Source organism: Coregonus lavaretus, assembly GCF_964263955.1.
Source record: "Coregonus lavaretus genome assembly, chromosome: 9".
NCBI lineage: Eukaryota > Metazoa > Chordata > Actinopteri > Salmoniformes > Salmonidae > Coregonus > Coregonus lavaretus.
The window spans coordinates 46,471,730-46,493,331 of NC_139996.1; the positions used below are offsets into that span (position 1 = coordinate 46,471,730).

At 44.7% G+C, this 21,602-nt stretch overlaps 1 protein-coding gene across 2 annotated transcripts in view; it reads left to right on the forward strand.

Annotated features, from left to right (window-relative positions):
- The first annotated feature begins 19,671 nt into the window (after positions 1-19,671).
- The window catches only part of LOC311135504 (MOB kinase activator 2-like), a 99,094-nt gene continuing 97,163 nt past the window's right edge, over positions 19,672-21,602 (forward strand). The window contains exon 1 of one of the 2 annotated variants that reach the window (XR_014613774.1): positions 19,672-20,164. Coding sequence is in view for 1 of the 2 variants with exons in the window: in XM_084169509.1 (XP_084025635.1) it covers positions 20,148-20,164 (17 nt within the window). In the remaining variant the exon portion in view is untranslated. The remainder of the gene's footprint in view (positions 20,165-21,602) is intronic. The other variant, XM_084169509.1, reaches the window with a different exon arrangement.

The following is a 21,602-nucleotide window of genomic DNA, read 5'->3' on the forward strand; positions in this document are numbered from 1 at the left end:
GCTCATCACTAAGCTAAGGACCCTGGGACTAAACACCTCCCTCTGCAACTGGATCCTGGACTTCCTGACAGGCCTCCCCCAGGTGGTAAGGGTAGGCAACAACACATCTGCCACGCTGATCCTGAACACGGGGCCCCTCAGGGGTGCGTGCATAGTCCCCTCCTGTACTCCCTGTTCACCCACGACTGCTTGGCCAAGCACGACTCCAACACAATCGGTGGTAGGCCTGATCACCGACAACGATGAGACAGCCTATAGGGAGGAGGTCAGAGACCTGGCTGTGTGGTGCCAGGACAACAATCTCTCCCTCAATGTGAGCAAGACAAAGGAGCTGATCGTGGACTACAGGAAAAGGAGGGCTGAACACACCCCAATTCACATCGATGGGGCTGTAGTGGAGCGGGTTGAGAGTTTCAAGTTCCTTGGTGTCACCAACAAACTATCATGGTCCAAACACACCAAGACAGTCGTGAAGAGGGCACGACAACACCTTTTCCCCCTCAGGAGACTGAAAAGATTTGGCATGGGTCCCCAGATCCTCAAAAAGTTCTACAGCTGCACCATCGAGAGCATCCTGACCGGTTGTATCACCGCCTGGTATGGCATCTGCTCGGCATCCGAACATAAGGCGCTACAGAGGGTAGTGCGTACGGCCCAGTACATCACTGGGGCCAAGCTTCCTGCCATCCAGGACCTATATACTAGGCAGTGTCAGAGGAAGGCCCAAAAAATTGTCAAAGACTCCAGTCACCCAAGTCATAGATTGTTCCCTCTGCTACTGCACGGCAAGCGGTACCGGAATGCCAAGTCTAGGTCCAAAAGGCTCCTTAACAGCTTCTACCCCAAGCTGTTTATTATCCATGCATAGTCACTTTACCCCTACCTACATGTACAAATTACCTTGACTAACCTGTACCCCCGTACATTGACTCGGTACCAGTACCCCTGTATATGTGTCTCGTTTCAGGAAACTAGGCATATGTCATGCGTCACTACTTCACAGGAGAGCCATTTGAACGTAAACTTCATTTTTTATCAAAATGACTTTTTTGGTAGAAATGCCTTGTGGAACATGTGAACTTTCATGTGCCTTAATAACAAACTTGTATGCCATCTGTAAATACGAATAGAATTGTTAAAATTACGAGCCTAGTTGGTTTAGCCACAGAAAAACAGCAAACTTCCCGCTAGCCATGATTGGCTGAGATAATGAGTGGGCTGGATATGCCGAGAGATGAGTTCGGATTGGTCTGCCATGTAGCATGCTTCTGTCTATTTGAGCTGGTCAGTATGTGTAGTAGGTTATCCTTTCTAACGCAGCTTTTTTTTTACCATATCACGTGGTAAAACTGCATATGTGTTGCTCTCCACTTTCTGGAGGACCGAGTTTTGAAATCAGTGGAATTAGAGTATGATAGCTAAGGAGATGGAGAAAACACCTGTCTCCGGATTACATCTTCAAACTAAGGGCAACCATGGCATCCGTGATAGAGAGGGAGAAGCATCCATCCATGTATATGGGTAAAATAGTCTAGCTAGCTAAATTTTCAGATATTACACATTTCTAATTTTTTCAGAAAGTCGTTTTCATTTCAAGTTAAAGTGTGCTGTTAGCTAGCTAGCTAACGTTAGCTGGCTGGCTCGCTTGCTAACTTTACGCGTATGATCTGTGTAGTAATATTATTTGTATCTCAGAGCCATTTGCTTTGCTAGTTATAGCCATGTTAGCTAGCTAACTTTGAACCTGGTTGTTTAGCTACCTGCAGATTCATGCAGGGTAGTAACGTCATGAGTTGGGATTATGGTTCATTGTTTAGCTACATGTCTTAATAAAAGACTCCACTATGCAAGTAACCATTTCAATAGAATGTTCATGATGTCACTGCGACAACTGTTGATAGACTTAACTAGTAAATTCGCTCTGGCTATCTACTCCGATTTCAGAGCACTCTCGTCTGAGTGTGCCAGAGCGCAGAATAACTGACAAATTACGAACGCTCAACACCCGTTGAATAATATGGCCGGTGTCAGTAAACGTTGGCAAAAAAGGGTAATTCAATTGTTGCCAGCAGCAATTGCAGTCACCAACGCTCTGGATAACATAAAAACAGCCTAACCAGCTCTGCTAGGGTGAGTAAAATGGTCAGAGTGAGCTGTTCTCTCATTTGTGTCTGGAAGTAGCTAGCAAGCTAGCAAACGTTAGCCAGTTAGCTTGGGTGCTTGACTGCTGTTGTTAGGACAGAACGCTCAGATCAACCCTACTCCTCAGCCAGACCACCCAATGTGCGCTCTGAACGCTCCTTAAAGAGATGGGCGGGGCTAAAGCTTAAGAGGGTGTGAACGATGGTGAATGGGTGTAGACAAAGAAGAGCTCTCCACTAGGTGTACCAAAACATTCAAAGGCCATTTTCTCAAAAGTGAGGTTACAAGTTTATCAACTTTCAAAGCAGAATTACTTTCCCATTGTTCCTCAACTGTAGTGTATGAAATACCATTTTATAGCTTTGAGTCTCTACTTTTATCCAATGTAAAAACACAATTTAAAATGTTGCTACATAAGACTGAAATGAGCCGGTTGGTCACATATAGCCTCGTTATTGTTATTTTATTGTGTTACTTTTTATTCTATTTTTTACTTTAGTTTGGATGCGTCCCAAATGGTATACTATTTCCCTATAGTGCACTACTTTTGACATGATCCCTATGGGCACTGGTCAAAAGTAATGCACTATATCGGGAATGGGGTGCCATTTGGGAATAAGACAAACTTTTGCATGTGTGCGTGTGCAGTGGATCAGAGTGGATCATCCCTGCCTACAGTATGCTCTGTTCTATCTGTGTCTCTTTGTCAGGGTGCCCTTGTTGAGTATTAAGATCTGTCCGCTAATACACCTCAAACAGGTCACATCTGATCACCTTGCATTTGGCTGAGGTCTGCATTAGGAGACAATATGAGGATTTTCTAAACATACTTGAATATATTATGCCACCTACTGTGACCCATCTGATACTTGTGGCTACAGACTCTATTGTGGATGAGCTGCTGTCTATGGATGAAAACACCAGAATATAAGGACAGAGGAAAGTATAATTGAGTACACAGAGAAATACATATAACGTGTGCATGGGTGTGCATGTGTGCAAGTGTGTGTTTGTGTGTGTGTTTGTGTGTGCGTGTGTGTGTCCTCCTCCTCTTACCAGTTATTGATGTGTACCAGACGCGGCAATGCTGAGTGTCGGCCTGGCGCCTGATCCCAGGCCGTATATATGGAAACTGTTAGGAGCGTTACATCAGCACAGCATTCCACACTTTTCCACTCTCACGCACACACAACCACACGCAGGCACGCACGCATACACACAAACGGAGGCAACTAGGCCTACACACACATTGTTAGGAGCATTACGTCAGCATGGCATTCCGCATTTTTCCACTGGCCGGCCAGAGTGAAGCGATTCCAAAAGGATTTCTTCTCCTCTTTTTTCCATTGAAAGCGCTTGTCCTTATATAACCCTAACTCTGGAGACCTACTTTCTCCCAATCTCCTCCCTCTTTCTCTCCTGCTTCGCTCGTTCTCTCTCACACTCTCTGTTTGTTTGTCTTGTTCTTTTATTCTCTCATCCTCTCCTTGTTTTTCCCTTTCTCTATCACTCTCTCTCTTTCTCTCGTTCTCTTTAGAAAACCAGACTAGGCAGCCCAAGTGCCTCAGTAGCATTTGTGGGAGCCTGAGACTTCCATACTGTGTGCCACACTTTCTTTATATACAGTACCAGTCAAACGTTTGGACACATCTACTCATTCCAGGGTTTTTCTTTATTTTGACTATTTTCTACATTGTAGAATAATATTGAAGACATAAAAACTATGAAATAACACATATTGAATCATGTAGTAACCAAAAAAGTGTTAAACAAATCAAAATATATTTTATATTTGAGATTCTTCAAAGTAGCACCCTTTGCCTTGATGACAGCTTTGCACACTCTTGGTATTCTCTCAACCAGCTTCATGAGGTGGTCAACTGGAATGCATTTTAATTAACAGGTGTGCCTTGTTAAAAGTTAATTTGTGGAATTTCTTTCCTTCTTAATCCGTTTGAGCCAATCAGTTGTGTTGTGACAAGGTAGGGGTGGTATACAGAAGATAGCCCTATTTGGTAAAAGACCAAGTCCATATTATGGCAAGAACAGCTCAAATAAGCAAAGAGAAACGACAGTCCATCATTACTTTAAGACATGAAGGTCAGTCAATACGGAAAATGTCAAGAACTTTGAAAGTTTCTTCAAGTACAGTCGCAAAAACCATCAAGCTCTATGATGAAACTGGCTCTCATGAGGACCGCCACAGGAAAGGAAAACCCAGAGTTACCTCTGCTGCAGAGGATACGTTCATTAGAGTTACCAGCCTCAGAAATTGCAGCCCAAATAAGTGCTTCACAGAGTTCAAGGAACAGACACATCTCAACATCAACTGTTCAGAGGAGACTGCGTGAATCAGGCCTTCATGGTCGAATTGCTGCAAAGAAACCACTAATAAAGGACACCAATAAGAAGAGGAGACTTGCTTGGGCCAAGAAACACAAGCAATGGACAATAGACAGGTGGAAATCTGTCCTTTGGTCTGATGAGTCCAAATTTGAGATTTTTGGTTGCGACTGCCGTGTCGTTGTGAGACGCAGAGTAGGTGAACGGATGATCTCCGCATGTGTGGTTCCCACCGTGAAGCAAGGAGGAGGAGGTGTGATGATGTGGAGGTGCTTTGCTGGTGACACTGTCAGTGATTTATTTAGAATTCAAGGCACTCTTAACCACCATGGCTACCACAGCATTCTGCAGTGATACGCCATCCCATCTGGTTTGCTCTTAGTGGTGCTATCATTTGTTTTTGAACAGGACAATGACCCAACACACCTCCAGGCTGTGTAATGGCTATTTGACCAAGAAGGAGAGTGATGGAGTGCTGCATCAGATGACCTGGCCTCCACAATCCCCCGACCTCAACCCAATTGAGATGGTTTGCGATGAGTTCGACCACAGAGTGAAGGAAAAGCAGCCAACAAGTGCTCAGCATATGTGGGAACTCCTTCAAGACTGTTGGAAAAGCATTCCCGGTGAAGCTGGTTGAGAGAATGCCAAGAGTGTGCAAAGCTGTCATCAGGGCAAAGGGTGGTTACTTTGAAGAATCTAAAATCAATAATATATTTTGATTTGTTTAACACATTTTTGGTTACTACATGATGTGTTATTTCATAGTTTTGATGTCTTCACTATTATTCTACAATGTAGAAAATAGTAAAAATAAAGAAAAACCCTGGAATGAGTAGGTGTGTCCAAACTTTTGACTGGTACTGTACCTCTATACGAGCATCACATATACAAACATACATATCTTCTCACTTTTTCAAATAATTTTTATGCTATAGTAATGAATTCCATTTAGCAGACAACTTTTATCCAAAGCAACTTACAGTCATGCGTGCATAAATTTTACGTACAGGTGGTCCCAGGAATCGAACCCACTATCCTGGCATTGCAAGCGCCATGCTTTTCCAACTGAGCTACAGAGGACCATGCTGATGGTCAGTAAAGCCATCAATAAATGGATGAAAACAGTTGCTCTGTGACCCGCAGTTAAAATGCAGCCTCTGGCTCACTGCTGTGAAACTGTTCTATAAAGCTTAAAGGTAATCCATCCTAATGCAGTTAGTGTTGTCATGGTCACCTGTGTATTACATTGCGCTACCTACAGGTGAGCGAGAGGGGACATTAAGACTGCAAAACAGTGGAAATGGATTCAAAACAAAGGATGCAATGAAGGTCTTGCAGAAGAACCTAATGTTGACAGTACAATGTCTCAATGAAAGATGGCAATGTTTGTTTATATTCATACTCAATATCAGGGATCCATTCATCGTGAAGTTAATTTAGATTTTGTCAGATTTCTTCATTTTATAAATAATTCAGTTTTGATCTGATTAAATGGGTCTAAATAATGATAGGTTTGCTGATTGAGAGACTCCTGTTTACCAGATAAGCTATTCTGACCATTAGCCTACAGCGTTATGATCCAGATTGTACAACATTGGTTTACATACACAATCTGTAAACTACATGGAGAATAGAATGTACAGAAACCTGAACGGTATTTGGAATGAACAGGTTCCTCTATTTTAATGAATCAAATGGATCAATGATGTTCCAATTGACTGGGTCTACAACACAGTGAGAAGGGTTTGTTTTGCGCATTGGCCAGCTCAGGTTTGCCAAAGCTGTTCTGGGTTCTCATGCTGCTGCTATTGCGTAACTTAATGCTGCCACCTACTGTTGACTGTCAGTCAAACTCCCCTTCTCCCATTTGTCACATTGGGGAAGGTGAAATATAATCAATAATTTTGTTCTATTAGTCTAAATAGACACATACTGCAGCTGTCCTCGGGTTACGCTTACCATGTGACTTTATAGATGCCAAAAGGAGACAGACGGAGAGGGAGAGAGAAAGTGAGAGTGCGTGAGAGGGACAGAGTGTGCATCGTGTCTCTGTACTGTCTGTGTAGGAGTGAGAATGTGTGTGTGTGTGGTTCTCTCTGTACTGTCTGTGTAGGAGTGAGAATGTGTGTGTGTGTGGTTCTCTCTGTACCGTCTGTGTGTACTCTCAAAGTGCTGACTAAAGCAGCTGGGCGTGCTGACGCCTGTCTCTCTAATGGTGTGCCAGCCTGAGACAGCACTCTGCCCCATGCAGCTCTACCCCCATCAGCACTCTCACTGTTTCCATCAGCACATAGCCCAGCCCCAGCTCTATACCCCAGCTCTAAACACCAGCCCCAGCTCCAAACCCCAGCCCCAGCTATACCCCAGCTCTAAACACCAGCCCAGCTCCAAACCCCAGCCCCAGCTCTATATCCCAGCTCTAAACCCCAGCCCCAGCTCTATACCCCAGCTCTAAACCCCAGCCCCAGCTCTATACCCCAGCTCTAAACCCCAGCCCCAGCTCTATACCCCAGCTCTAAACCCCAGCCCCAGCGCTATACCCCAGCTCTAAACACCAGCCCCAGCTCTATACCCCAACTCTAAACCCCAGCCCCAGCTCTATACCCCAGCTCTAAACACCAGCCCCAGCTCTATACCCCAGCCCCAGCTCTATACCCCAACTCTAAACCCCAGCCCCAGCTCTATACCCCAGCTCTAAACACCAGCCCCAGCTCTATACCCCAGCTCTAAACACCAGCCCAAGCTCCAAACCCCAGCCCCAGCTCTATACCCCAGCTCTAAACACCAGCCCCAGCTCCAAACCCCAGCCCCAGCTCTATACCCCAGCTCCCAACACCAGCCCCAGCTCTATAGCCCAGCTCTAAACACCAGCCCCAGCTCAATACCCCAGCTCTAAACCCCAGCCCCAGCTATAAACACCAGCCCCAGCTCTATACCCCAGCTCTAAACCCCAGCCCCAGCTCTATATCCCAGCTCTAAACCCCTGCACCAGCTCTATACCCCGGCTCTAAACCCCAGCCCCAGCTCTATACCTCAGCTCTAAACCCCAGCCCCAGCTCTATACCCCAGCTCTAAACCCCAGCCCCAGCTATATACCCCAGCTCTAAAACCCAGCCCCAGCTCTATACCCTACCTCTAAACCCCAGCCCCAGCTCTAAACACCAGCCCCAGCTCTATACCCCAGCTCTAAACCCCAGCCCCAGCTCTATACCCCAGCTCTAAAACCCAGCCCCAGCTCTATACCCTACCTCTAAACCCCAGCCCCAGCTCTAAACACCAGCCCCAGCTCTATAGCCGAGCTCTAAACACCAACCCCAGCTCTATACCCCAGCTCTAAACACCAGTCCCAGCTCTAAACCCTAGCCCCAGCTCTATACCCCAGCTCTAAACACCAGCCCTAGCTCTAAACCCCAACTCTAAACACCAGCCCAGCTCTATACCCCAGCTCTAAACACCAGCCCCAGCTCTAAACCCTAGCCCCAGCTCTATACCCCGGCTCTAAACACCAGCCCCAGCTCTAAACCCCAGCTCTAAACACCAGCCCAGCTCTAAACCCCAGCTCTAAACACCAGCCCCAGCTCTAAACCCCAGCTCTAAACACCAGCCCAGCTCTATACCCCAGCTCTAAACACCAGTCCCAGCTCTAAACCCTAGCCCCAGCTCTATACCCCGGCTCTAAACACCAGCCCCAGCTCTAAACCCCAGCTCTAAACACCAGCCAAGCTCTATACCCCAGCTCTAAACACCAGCCCCAGCTCTATACCCAGCTCTAAACCCCAGCCCCAGCTCTATACCCCAGCTCTAAACCCCAGCCCCAGCTCTATACCCCAGCTCTAAACCCCAGTCCCAGCTCTATACCCCAGCTCTAAACCCCTGCCCCAGCTCTATACCCCAGCTCTAAACCCCAGCCCCAGCTCTATACCCCAGCTCTAAACACCAGCCCCAGCTCTATACCCCAGCCCCAGCTCTATACCCCAGCTCTAAACACCAGTCCCAGCTCTAAACCCCAGCCCCAGCTCTATACCCCAGCTCTAAACCCCAGCCCCAGCTCTATACCCCAGCTCTAAACCCCAGCTCTATACCCCAGCTCTAAACACCAGCCCCAGCTCTAAACCCCAGCTCTATACCCCAGCCCCAGCTCTATACCCCAGCTCTAAACCCCAGCCCCAGCTCTATACCCCAGCACCAGCTCTATACCCCAGCTCTAAACACCAGTCCCAGCTCTAAACCCCAGCCCCAGCTCTATACCCCAGCTCTAAACCCCAGCCCCAGCTCTATACCCCAGTTCTAAACCCCAGCCCCAGCTCTATACCCCAGCTCTAAACCCCAGCGCTATACCCCAGCTCTAAACACCAGCCCCAGCTCTATACCCCAGCTCTAAACACCATCCCCAGCTCTATATCCCTGCTCTAAACCCCGGCCCCAGCTCTATACCCCAGCTCTAAACCCCAGCTCTAAACCCCAGCCCCAGCTCTATATCCCAGCTCTAAACCCCAGCCCCAGCTCTATACCCCAGCCCCAGCTCTATACCCCAGCTCTAAACCCCAGCCCCAGCTCTAAACCCCAGCTCTAAACCCCAGCCCCAGTTCTATACCCCAGCTCTAAACCCCAGCCCCAGCTCTATACCCCAGCTCTAAACACCATCCCCAGCTCTATATCCCAGCTCTAAACACCAGCCCCAGCTCTATACCCCAGCTCTAAACACCAGCCCCAGCTCTATACCCCAGCTCTATACCTTAGCCCCAGCTCTAAACACCAACCCCGCACTATAACACCAGTCCCATCAGCTCTGTTACTCATCAGCACATAACCCAGCCAAAACCCCTTTATATACAGTATACGGCATTTAGCAGAAGCTATATCCAAAGCGACTTAAAGTAATTTTACATTTGGGTGGTCCCGGGTATCTAATCCACTATCCTGACATTGCCATGCTCTATCAACTGAGTTACAAAGGACCATAACTCGCATTGTGGTATATAGGCTTATTCTAGGAGGGTTGGTAACCCCTCATCCCCATCAGCACTCCATCACCACATATTCCATATCCCAATGTCTGCACCTCAACAACCACATTCTGGACCACCACAGAGAAGGTAGAATTCTACCCAGCCTAACGACTTATACAGGGTCAGATCTTTTCTCATCCGCCCAAGGACAAGCAGAATCACATGACATGACACTGTACACCACACACACACACACACACACGACTGCAGGCTGACAAATCTGTGGTGTGACTGGTTGCAACTCTCTGTTATAATTTCCCTGCTCTCTTGCGATTACATCAGAACAACATGTGGGCTATTTCTGTTTGCTTGCCAGGTGAAAATGAGGTTGTCTGATGTGCTGAAAATGAGAAAAAAAAGACCCATATCAAACGATTTCATGCTACGATTAGCTTTATGAAAAAGGTTATGTTTGGTGCTAGTGCATAGCTTTAACTTGATGTAATCTGGTATAAGGGACTTTTCTCTCTTGAACAGTCAGCCTGTTTGTTTATGTACATAAACTCTATTAACTAGCCTAAATGATCATCTCTGATTCATCCCTACTCATCCCTCTCTTCCCTGTCCTCCTTAACCCTATTTCTAACCTTACCTTAACCTTACCCTTTCATCATCCCTCCTTTCTTCCCTTCTTCCCTGTACTCCTCCACTGTACTTCCATCTCAGTTTTCCACTTACCTCCCCACTTCTCCCCCTCCTCCCTAGGGTTGAGTGGAGGAAGCTGGAGCCAGGTAGGGCTGTAGACATATGAGTAATGTGGCTAAGACTGACTCATACACTTAGACTTAGACGTCAGGCTAAAACTGACCCCCCCCACACACACACACACACACACATGTGTGACTTGTAATGCGATCTGATACCCATAGTGCACCACACAGTGCGCGTTCTTTGATAATGAGAAATAGACCATGCAGGCAGTGGACAGAGTATGTATATCTGTCTGTCAACAATGACCTCAGAGGGCTTACAGTAACAGTAACCATTAGCAGGGCACTTCCACTATTCCACTAAAGCCAATGTCACTTTGTGTAGCTAGCTGTTTATATGTTAAATTACCTTGGAGGCCTTATAACAGAGCAACTAGCAGTGTAATAATAACCTATGTAATTACCATGTTACAGGCTAGTAAGTACATGTTATGCAGCAAATGACACAAAAATGCAATGTAATGGAAAGTGTTATGTAAAGCGTTACCCTCTGGACAAATAGTATATTTAGTGTGACCTGTGCCCTCTTCCTGCCCCTGTCCCAGTGTTCTCCTTGAGGGCAGAAGTCCGAACACTGGTGAAATGTGACCACAGCATCCTCTGGGGTAAGCTGGGATGTGACCGCTACTCCCAGAGAGGAAACACACAGAGTCAGATGGACGATCAAGTGATTCTCCAAAGCAAAACATCTCTGGTCAGGCCACACACACACTGGCACCCGTAGACGCAAACACACACACAAACAAAGATACACTCCGTGAACACACAGACTCCACTGGCGTGCACACATACACACTCACTCTCTCCACTTTGCATCTAGTTCGCATCGATTATTCATGTGGGAGTAATGTAAGGTGTCTCTGTTTTAATGCCTGCTAATGGCTTTTAGACTTACCTTCGCTGGCTATGAATAACTCATATCAGTTACGCCACAGCCAATACCTCACCCTCACTGCCTCAGTTCACATGAGGGTATGTGTGTGTGTGTGTGTGTGTGTGTGTGTGTGCATGTTGCTGTTAGCTGTTCCCAAAATAGCAATAGGCTATGATAAACAAAGGGGTTTGTGTATTTAACTCGAGGTACATTACATTTACATTTTAGTCATTTAGCAGACGCTCTTATCCAGAGCGACTTACAGTTAGTCATTGGTTTATTTCTTTACCTCACCATCTGGCTGAAACATTGCGATAAACTACAGAAGCATACAACAGTGTGCAGGTATTTATTTTCAATCTAGGTCAACCTTAGTGCCCTCGTCATCTTAGTGTCCTCGTCGCTTCCCTGAATAGGTATGAAGGGTGAGGAGGGGTGAGGTGGGGTGAGTTGGGAGCTAGGCTGGGATGGGTGCGTATCGATCCCTTTGTGCTGCGTCCGTATCGATGGAGAGATGTGTTTCAGGAAGGGATCTTGGCAGGCCCAGACAGATGGACAGACAGACGGGGGGACTGAAGGATGGACAGACACAGACTGACGGACGGACGGACGGGGATACGAACAGACAGATGTGCACCTGGCCAGGACAGGACACATGGGGCACCATGCTGGCACCATCAGCCCTGCTGCACTGACACTAGAGACCCTGGTATACTGTAGAAAGGTCAAAGGTGACATCTCCTGAAGGACACCTGGGAGCTCGCAATGATTCAGATACAGTCATTTCAACATTTAATGTGAAGGTATAAGCATTACCCTATGAAAAATAGGGGTAGGTTGTAAAGAATCGAAGGACCATGAATGTGATAAGAAACTTTAGGTGCTGGCTTAAGGCCGGTAGCAACCACTGCAGAGTTTCCGGTCAGAACAAGGATGAGGCGGATGTCCAGGTTAAGGGGGGTTTAATGGAAGAAGATGTCCACATTCACATCACATACATCTGACCACTCATGGTTCAGATAACTGAGAATCATGTCTAGTGAGAATTGACATAAACTATGTTTTTGAAAGGAAAGATGACAAAGAAAAATTGGGCTATAGCACTGGTATAATATGAATGACATGACATGCTATGTCATTCATAACAGCAAGGGCTGTACACCACATAAGGCACAAGGCCTAGCCACATTGCAATAGACAAAACAGCCTAGTGGACTTGTACACATGAAACTCAGGCAAATGTGCTCAAATAAACATTACAGTAATGTTGAAATGTATACATAATATAAATACAATGAGCATCAGCGATACATATAGAATAGAAAATAGCCTAGCACCATAAAATGAGCAATACTAATGAATGGCTAATCGCTAACAGTCATGCTAAAATGCTCATGCATTCCAATGAAAAATGCACGAGCTAGCTAGCTAACAAGCTCAACACACATGGTAATTATACACAATAGACCACAAAACTTAGCACCACATAATATGACACAGATCTCAAGGCACTTTTACATTTAGATGCACGCACAATTAAACAATAGACAGACAGGGATTCAGTCCACGGGAGGAAAAGTTCAACAGGAGGGAATACTGTGGTAGTGCTCATCAGGATGGGGAAAGAATGTTTCTGAACACAAGGTGTGCTGGGATCCAACACTAACTGAAACTGAAGTCCAGGGAATCTAGGTCGATGATAGGCTGAACGAGATGTGGTGACAAGTAATTGGCTGACGTTGATCAATAAGACACTAACAAAAGTGGGGGTCCTCTGAATGGGAGACTAAGCTGCCTAACTAGAACTAACCAGAAGGGATGGCTAGAATCACTTGACTGAAGCTGGCCGTTTTAACACCCTACATCAGGGTTCTTCAATTCCGGACCTGGAGGGCCGAAACACCTCTGTTTTTCATCCTCTCCTTCTAATCAGGGGCTAATTCAGACCTGGGACACCAGGTGAGTGCAATTAACTACCAGGTAGAAATAAAAAACAGAAGTGTTTCGGCCCTCCAGACCAGAATTGAAGAACCCTGCCCTACATGATATCACAAACACTGGGTGACACTCTACCAAAAGGCACAGATAAGGGTTAACTTATCAGCCATGCTTGAAAGCATGGGAAGGAGACAAAGGTGCTCTCTTACTACTTACTTAAGGAACATGCACACATGTTAGATGGAAAGGGTGGCCTCTATTGAGCTATACATATCCCTGCAGTAGTAACTGTCTCATTCAGTAGACATGAACGCCACTAACAAACAAACATCCCACAGCGCTCTCTAGTGGTCAGACGTGGTACTACACCAACTCTAAGAACATTCCATCAGCTACCCTGTCAATCACCGCTCTGACTCCGCCTCTCAAAGAGCTGATTGGAGCACACCAGTGCAGTGACGCGTCAGTCAGCCAGCCAATCCCCTGACTCTGCCTTCTGTTAACAGGGCTTCTATTCTCAATGTTCCCTCACTTGCCTGTGTTCAACCGTTATTTATAGAATCCTCAGGATCCAGGGGGGTGAGTGGAGGGGGAGGACGGGAGAGATGGAGGGAAGGGGGGAGTGGGGAGAGAAGGGGGGCGTGGGCAGATACCGATGAGACAGCCACCATAAGTGGTGATGGTTTTTAGAATATCAGCGAGAGGGAGACAGAGAGGGGGAAAATGAGATGAAGAGAGGGATGGAGAGAGGAAAAGATAAGTACAGTATATCAGGAGGAGAGCCATAGCAGAGGGACAGACAAACTGGGGACACTGTACAGTACAGAGAGAGAGAGAGAGAGAGGGGGAGGGAGGGAGGGAGGGAGGGAGGGAGAGGACCAGTCATCTCAGCAGAGCAGAGTATAGATTGATCCTCTCCTACCAGGCTGTCAGGGTTTTAGATTAATGGGCCATCCTCTGATGGAGAGAGCATGGCTGGGAAGAGAACAGTGACAAATATAAGAAGAGAGCATGATCATGGAAACACTGTGGCTAAGGCAGACCTGAGTACTTGCCTATAGGCTTTAGCTCAATAGGCTAACACAGTCTTGTGGCGCACAAAGCAGATTCAAACCTAATCTGTACCTCATTAAACAATAATATTACAAGTATTCATCAGTGCAACGTTGTGTAATATAATGGTGTCGGAGGAGATGGCTGCCAATTGTGCTATTGTGCTATTGTGTGTGTTTTTTCGCGTTATTTGTAATTTATTTTGTACATTATGTTTCTGCCACCGTCTCTTATGACCGAAAATAGCTTCTGGATATTAGGACAGCGATTATTCACCTCATACTGGACAAAGATTATTTCTTTAACGAGTCAGACGCGAAGGATTTACTTCAGACACACAACAAGGCCCAAATCATTCGCAGGAGAAAGAGACAGAGATATCGGGGACGTAGGTCAGGGTGCCTTGTAAGGATCCGACGGCGAGTGGGTAATTTTCCTCGACCATCAGTCCTATTAGCCATCGTACAATCATTGGATAACAAAATAGACAAGCTACGATCATGAATATCCTACCAACGGGACATTAAAAACTGTAGTATCTTATGTTTCACAGAGTCGTGGCTGAACGACGACATGGATAACATATAGCTGGTGGGGTTTACGCTGTATTGGCAAGATAGAACAGCCGCCTCCGGTAAGACAAGGGGTGGCAGTCTGTGTATATTTGTAAACAACAGCTGGTGCACAAAATCAAATATTAATGACGTCTCTAGGTTTTGCTCGCCTGTGGTAGAGTATCTCATGATAAGCTGTAGACCACACTATTTACCAAGAGAGTTTTCATCTATATTTTTCGTAGCTGTCTATTTAACACCACAAACCGATGCTGGCGCTAAGACCGCACTCCATGAGCTGTATAAGGCCATAAGCCAACATGAAAACGCTCATCCAGAGGCGGCGCTCCTAGTGGCCGGGGACTTTAATGCAGGGAAACTTAAATCCATTTTACCTCATTTCTACCAGCATGTTAAATGTGCAACCAGAGGGAAAAAAACTCTACTCCACACACAGAGACATGTACAAAGCTTTCCCTCGCCCTCCATTTGGCAAATCTGACCATAATTATATCCTCCTGATTCCTGCTTACAACCAAAAACTAAAGCAGGAAGCACCAGTAACTCGGTCAATAAAGAAGTGGTCAGATGACGCAGATGCTAAGCTACAGGACTGTTTTGCTAGCACAGACTGGAATATGTTCGGGGATTCTTATGATAGCATTGAGGACCACCACATCAGTCACTAGCTTCATCAATAAGTGCATCGATGACGTCGTCCCCACAGTGACCGTACATACCCCAACCAGAAGCCATGGATTACAGGCAACATCCGCACTGAGCTAAAGGGTAGAGCTGCCGCTTTCAAGGAGCGGGACTCTAACCCGGACGCTTATAAGAAATCCCCTATGCCCTCCGATGAACCATCAAACAGGCAAAGCGTCAATACAGGACTAAGATTCAATCGTACTACACCGGCTCCGATGCTCGTTAGATGTGGCAGGGCTTGCAAACTATTACAGACTACAAAGGGAAGCACAGCCTCGAGCTGCCCAGTGACACGAGCCTACCAGACGAGCTAAATCACTTCTATGCTCGCTTCGAGGCAAGCAACACTGAATCATGCATGAGAGCATCAGCTGTTCCGGACGACTGTGTGATCACGCTCTCCCTGGCCGATGTGAGCAAGACCATTAAACAGGTCAATATTCACAGGGCCAGACAGATTACCAGGACATGTACTCCAAGCATGCGCAGACCAACTTGCACGTTTTTTCACTGACATTTTCAACCTGTCCCTGACTGAGTCTGTAATACCAACATGTAGTGGAGCAGGTTGAGAGCTCTAAGTTCCTTGGTGTCCACATCACCAACAAACTGTCATGGTCCAAACACACCAAGACAGTCGTGAAGAGGGCACGACAAAGCCTATTTCCCCTCAGGAACACTTATTATTCTTAAAACTGCATTGTTGGTTAAGGGCTTGTAAGTAAACATTTCATTGTAAGGTCTACACCTGTTGTGTTCGGCACGTGACAAATCCATTTTGATTTAACGTTTTAACGATTTAACGTTTAACGTGTATGTATCATCTACATGTATCATGTATCCCCAGTTGTGGAAAAAGTAACCCAATTGTCATGCTTGAGTAAAAGTAAAGATATCTTAATAGAAAATGACTCAAGTAAAATTGAAAGTCACCCAGTAAAATACTACTTGAGTAAAAGTCTAAAAGTATTTGGTTTAAAATGTACTTAAGTATCAAAAGTCAATTTAATTGCTATAATATACTTAAGTATCGAAAGTAAAAGTATGAATCATTTCACATTCCTTATATTAAGCAAACCAGACAGCACAATTTTCTTGTTTTATTATTTTATGGATAGCCAGGGGCACACTCCAACACTCACACATAATTTATAAATGAAGCATTTGTGTTTAGTGAGTCTGCCAGATCAGAGGCAGTAGGGATGACCAGAGATGTGTTCTGTCCTGCTAAGCATTCAAAATGTAACTAGTACTTTTGGATGTCAGGGAAAATGTATGGAGTATAAAGTACATTATTTTCTTTAGGAAGTAAAAGTTGTCAAAAATATAAATAGTAAAGTAAAGTACAGATACCCCAAAAAACGACTTAAGTCGTACTTTAAAGTACCCTAATTGCTCCTGTATCACAACATAGTGCCAATTGCCACACATTTCTATGCATAATGCATTACTTCCTAACTAGCTGCAATCATTGGGATGTCTGTATTCAGTACACATGTTTATATGATGTCATACTAATAAAGAATAATTCATTTTTCTTTGAATAACTGAGATGGCAGCCATAGACTTAGATAGACAACTGTAGTGCCCAAAAGCCAATTTTAGCACGGGCAGCGCCATTGACGACTTTCACTGTTTTTAAGTAATTAACTGGGTGGGACTTCCTATAGCTCAGTCCCGTGTAGCTCAGTTGGTAGAGCATGGCGTTTGCAACGCCAGGGTTGTGGGTTCGTTTCCCACGGGGGACCAGTATGAAGAAAAAAATAAAATAAATGTATGCACTCACTAACTGTAAGTCGCTCTGGATAAGAGCGTCTGCTAAAATGACTAAAATGTAAAAATGTTAAGGTAAGATCACATAATTCCATCCAGATAATCAGGAGGGATCAGCCAATGAATTATACTCGTGAGCAAACATTCCATAACTGCAGGTGTTAGTAAATCACCAATCTTGGCTTTATACCTGTTCAAACAACACACTCCAGGTGGCAGTTTGTTTACCATAGAAGTAGTAGAGGAAGAAAATTGACTACTTCAAAATTGAGATGGCCTCAATACTGTATGAAAGTGGTACTTCCTGTTGTCTCGTTTTGTAGGCTAATAATGGGCTTCAAATTTGCATCATCAAATTCATGAAAACATGAAATACAACCTGGACTCAGGGGTAGACGTAACATAGTAAATACAAATCCGGGACACTCTAGTTAGTATAATATGTTACATTTCGTTTGGTATGTATTCATTTGTGGATGTCCATCATCCATTTCGTATGATATGTTACGAATTACAATTAATATGATATATTAAGAATTGCAATTCATACAATAGGGCGGCACGTAGACTAGGTGAATTCCAATGTCTAGGTGGCTAATGCTAATGTTAGCTAGGTGGTATGGGTTAAGGTTAGGGGAAGGGTTAGCTAACATGCTAAGTAGTTGCAAAATAGCTAGTAAGTATTTGCAAGTTAGATAAAATTACTACGTTGTCCGTGATGAGATTCAAACATGCAAACTTTGGGTTGCTAGACGTTCACGTTATACGCCTCCCACCAGCTGTATGTCTCATTTTTGACACCATGCCGGTCTATAAATAAACACTTTTTTTTGCATTTTCAAAAAGTACTGGCTGGAAACATTCTACTCTAATATAAAACACATAAAACGGCCTGTAACTAACGGGTTCTTACCGTCCTGTAAGTCCTCAGCTCGAGCAGGCACGCTCTGGCATGCTATCAAGGCTGCAGGAGTTGTAGTTCAATTGAGACTTTTCTACCTCTCTGCGATGTGTTTTTCTTCTTGAACGTCAAGTATTTTGATAAAATGCATTGGGTATGAGCAAAGCAATACACAAATATGAATTTAATTGTATATATATCCTATTTGACCGCATTTTCATGAATTTGATTATATAAGCTTAAAGCCCATTCAAAAACAGTATGGGACTTGCAAAGGGAACTACCCACTGGGCGCACACTGGTTGAATCACTGTTGTTTCCACATAATTTCAATGAAATTAACCTCTGCGGGATCGGTGTCACGTATACGGGACGGTTGAGCTAACGTGTGCTAATGTGATAAGCATGACTTTTGTAAGTAACAGCAAACTTCCCAGGACATAGACATGTCTTATATGGGCAGAACGCTTAAATTCTTGTTAATCTAACTGCACTGCCCAATTTACAGTAGCTATTACAGTTAAAAAATACCATGCTATTGTTTTTTGGAGAGTGCACAACAACAAAAAATGTATCATGGCAACTGGTTTGATACATTCATCTCTGAAGGTAAATAATGTACTTACATTCAGTAATCTTGCTCTGATTTGTCATCCTAAGGGTCCCAAAGATAAAATGTAGCATAGTTTTGTTTGATAAAATCCATTTTTATATTCAAATGTAGGAACTGGGTTATACAGTTTGAACCCCTGCTGTCTCTGGGTCCAACCTTGTTTTTTTGTTTGTATTATCTTTTACCAGATCTAATGTGTTATATTCTCCTACATTAATTTCACATTTCCACAAACTTCAAAGTGTTTCCTTTCAAATGGTATCAAGAATATGCATATCCTTGCTTCAGATCCTGAGCTACAGGCAGTTAGATTTGGGTATGTCAAATTGAAAAAAAGGTTCGGATCCTTAAGAGGTTAAGTTGAACCAACCTGGAATAGAAGTTGATTTGAGGTCTATGCCTGGTGGGTCCTTTCATACCATATTAAAGATGGTGGATAAATTAAGATAGTTCACTCTGGCCGTTTACCGTTGAAGTTAAATGGGTCTTCTTTGAACTACACATCCCATTGATTTCCAAAGCTCTGCGTGTGACGTATCACCACGCAGACGCACGAGGGAGGGGCTCGGTCGGACCCATAGAGATAGCTAGAGGACACAACCTTGTATCTGTCCTATTATGGCGTCTGTGAGAGAATGGGCAGTGCCATTGAGGTCATTTACATTTTGAAGTAGTCAATTTTCTTCTTCTACTACTTCTATGAGTTGGTAAACAAGCTGAAAGGGTGCAAACTGCCACCCGGAGTGTACTGTTTGAACAGGTAGATAGCCAAGGTTGGAGATTTACTGCCACCTGGAGTTATAGAACGTTTGCTCACAAGTATAATTCATTGGCTGATCCCTCCTGATGACCTGGATACAATTATGTGATCCTTCCTCAACCCATAGGAAGTCCCACCCAGCTGACTACTTCAAAATGGTCAAAGTCCTGAATTGCTCTGCTCATTCTAAAACGGGCGTTTGGGCACTAGAGTTCTCTATCTATCTCTATAGTTGGATCTGTGTTTACTTCCGGATTTCGTTCGCAGCAGCAGCTGAAGATTGCTGTAGCTAGCGGTTTGAGATCCAGAGCAAGGATTCATGACAGAGTGTAGCTAGCTAGCTAGACTAGTGGCATCCCAAGACTCGATTCACTTGACACGCCAGCGGACGGCGACGTAAAGCGAAGCCACAGGATACCTCGCTGATTGGAAAGTGGACCGAGACTTTTGCCCGCTCTTCTCCACTCGTCTTCGAGCTCAAAGTCACTCAATGCTGTGCTCCTCTCACTCGCCCTCGGCGCAGCACCACGGTTCCGACTAGGTAGCTAGCTGTTCATGTTGTTATCTAAGCTCAGGTTCAAAATAAGGACACCAGCGATACGTTTTTGACATTTGACGACCGAATTAGGGACAGGGAGACACCGATACACGGAGAGACGGGAGTCGGGGCCAGGCGGGGAAGCGAGGGGTGGCCGGATAAAGCAGGGGGTCGCCTCCAGCAGCCTTGGCGGATTTATCATTTATCCCTACCCTAGTTACAAACATCATGGATTGGTTAATGGGGTGAGTACAGCTACCCCTTTCCCGTTGATAGCACACAACGTTACAGTGGCAGTTACTAATCTCTTTTGTGGCCGGTAATATTTGACAGCTACAAAACAAACGATGTTTAGCTACTATCAGAAAATGCACGATAAACAATACTATTTGGAATGACTTCCCTTTCATCTGGATGGCTAGCTAGTTTGTTAACTGGCTAGCTAAGTAGACATCATCATGGCATATTCAAATGTTGGACCAATGCGGAAACATTAACCGGCGAGACGATATTTTGAGCATCCAGTGCAGTGGCCTGACGCACAGCAAGTGGCCAAGAAGATTAGGTCGTGAAAATGTATTTTTTATAGAAGCCCGTCACGCAGGCTACACTAACGTTAGCTAGCTAACTAAATAGTTAGATAGCTAGCTAGTTTGTTTTTAAGTATCTACATTTATCTAACTAGCCGTGTTCTGTGCAACGTTATTTCCTTCGCAATGTGCATTGTTTGGCTAATGTTTCGACCAGATTTCAACATGGAAGCAAGATAACTATTTAGCCAGCTAGCTTTTTGCTTGCTACGTTGGCTTCGTCTTCTCTGTAAATTGGCTAGTTAGCTAACAAGTTGGCGGTAGCTAGCTAACAGAGGGCTAGCTGGCTGCACAAAGCAGGCCCGGTGACTTCTGCGGGTTTTGTTACTTTTTCGTACGAGTCTAAAATACATGTTCTAGCTACAATATCTTATTTTCGTTGAGCGAATACAAGTAAATTTTAGGGGTTATCATGACGGTGTAGTTTGTTTAGGTCAATTGTGCTGTAGCTAAAGGCAAGCCAGGTGTGTGTGATGACATCGTGTGAATTGACACCTCTCGAGTTGCGAATGCGATGCTGTCACTTTATTTTCTGGATGACACTTCCGCCTTTAGAGTCCTAGCTCTGAAAAGAGGGGACTTGTATATCTTGTAGCTTGTTTGATAATGGATTGTAGAGCTATAGTTCAGTTTATGCTTTGGTTTTTGACTGGTCACAGCTCATGTATCATCTGTAGGGGTAGAGAGGGAGAGATTGTGAGGTTATTATACTTCCATGCCCAGTTCCGTCTTTCCATCATGACATGTGAGTCATTGTAAGACAAGTGTATTCTCCCATTGGGGTCGTTCCGTGTCATTTCAGCATGCCACGACACCGTTGAAACCGTTTCTGTAGTTGGAAACAGATAAGATAAACATTGGGGAAACGTTATTTTGTTGAAATATAATTTGATCTCTGAGAAATTTAGCTAATCGATTGCACCCAAATTTGCCGTTTTAAATGTATAGTATTCATATAATATTCAATATTTGATAGTACCTAACATCTGATTTGGACCAAACCTTTTTTTTCTCCAAACAATGCGTAAGACATGAGGAATCCAAAAAATTGGTAAAAAGCCATCCACTGATACTATATACTCGTTGTTAGCGT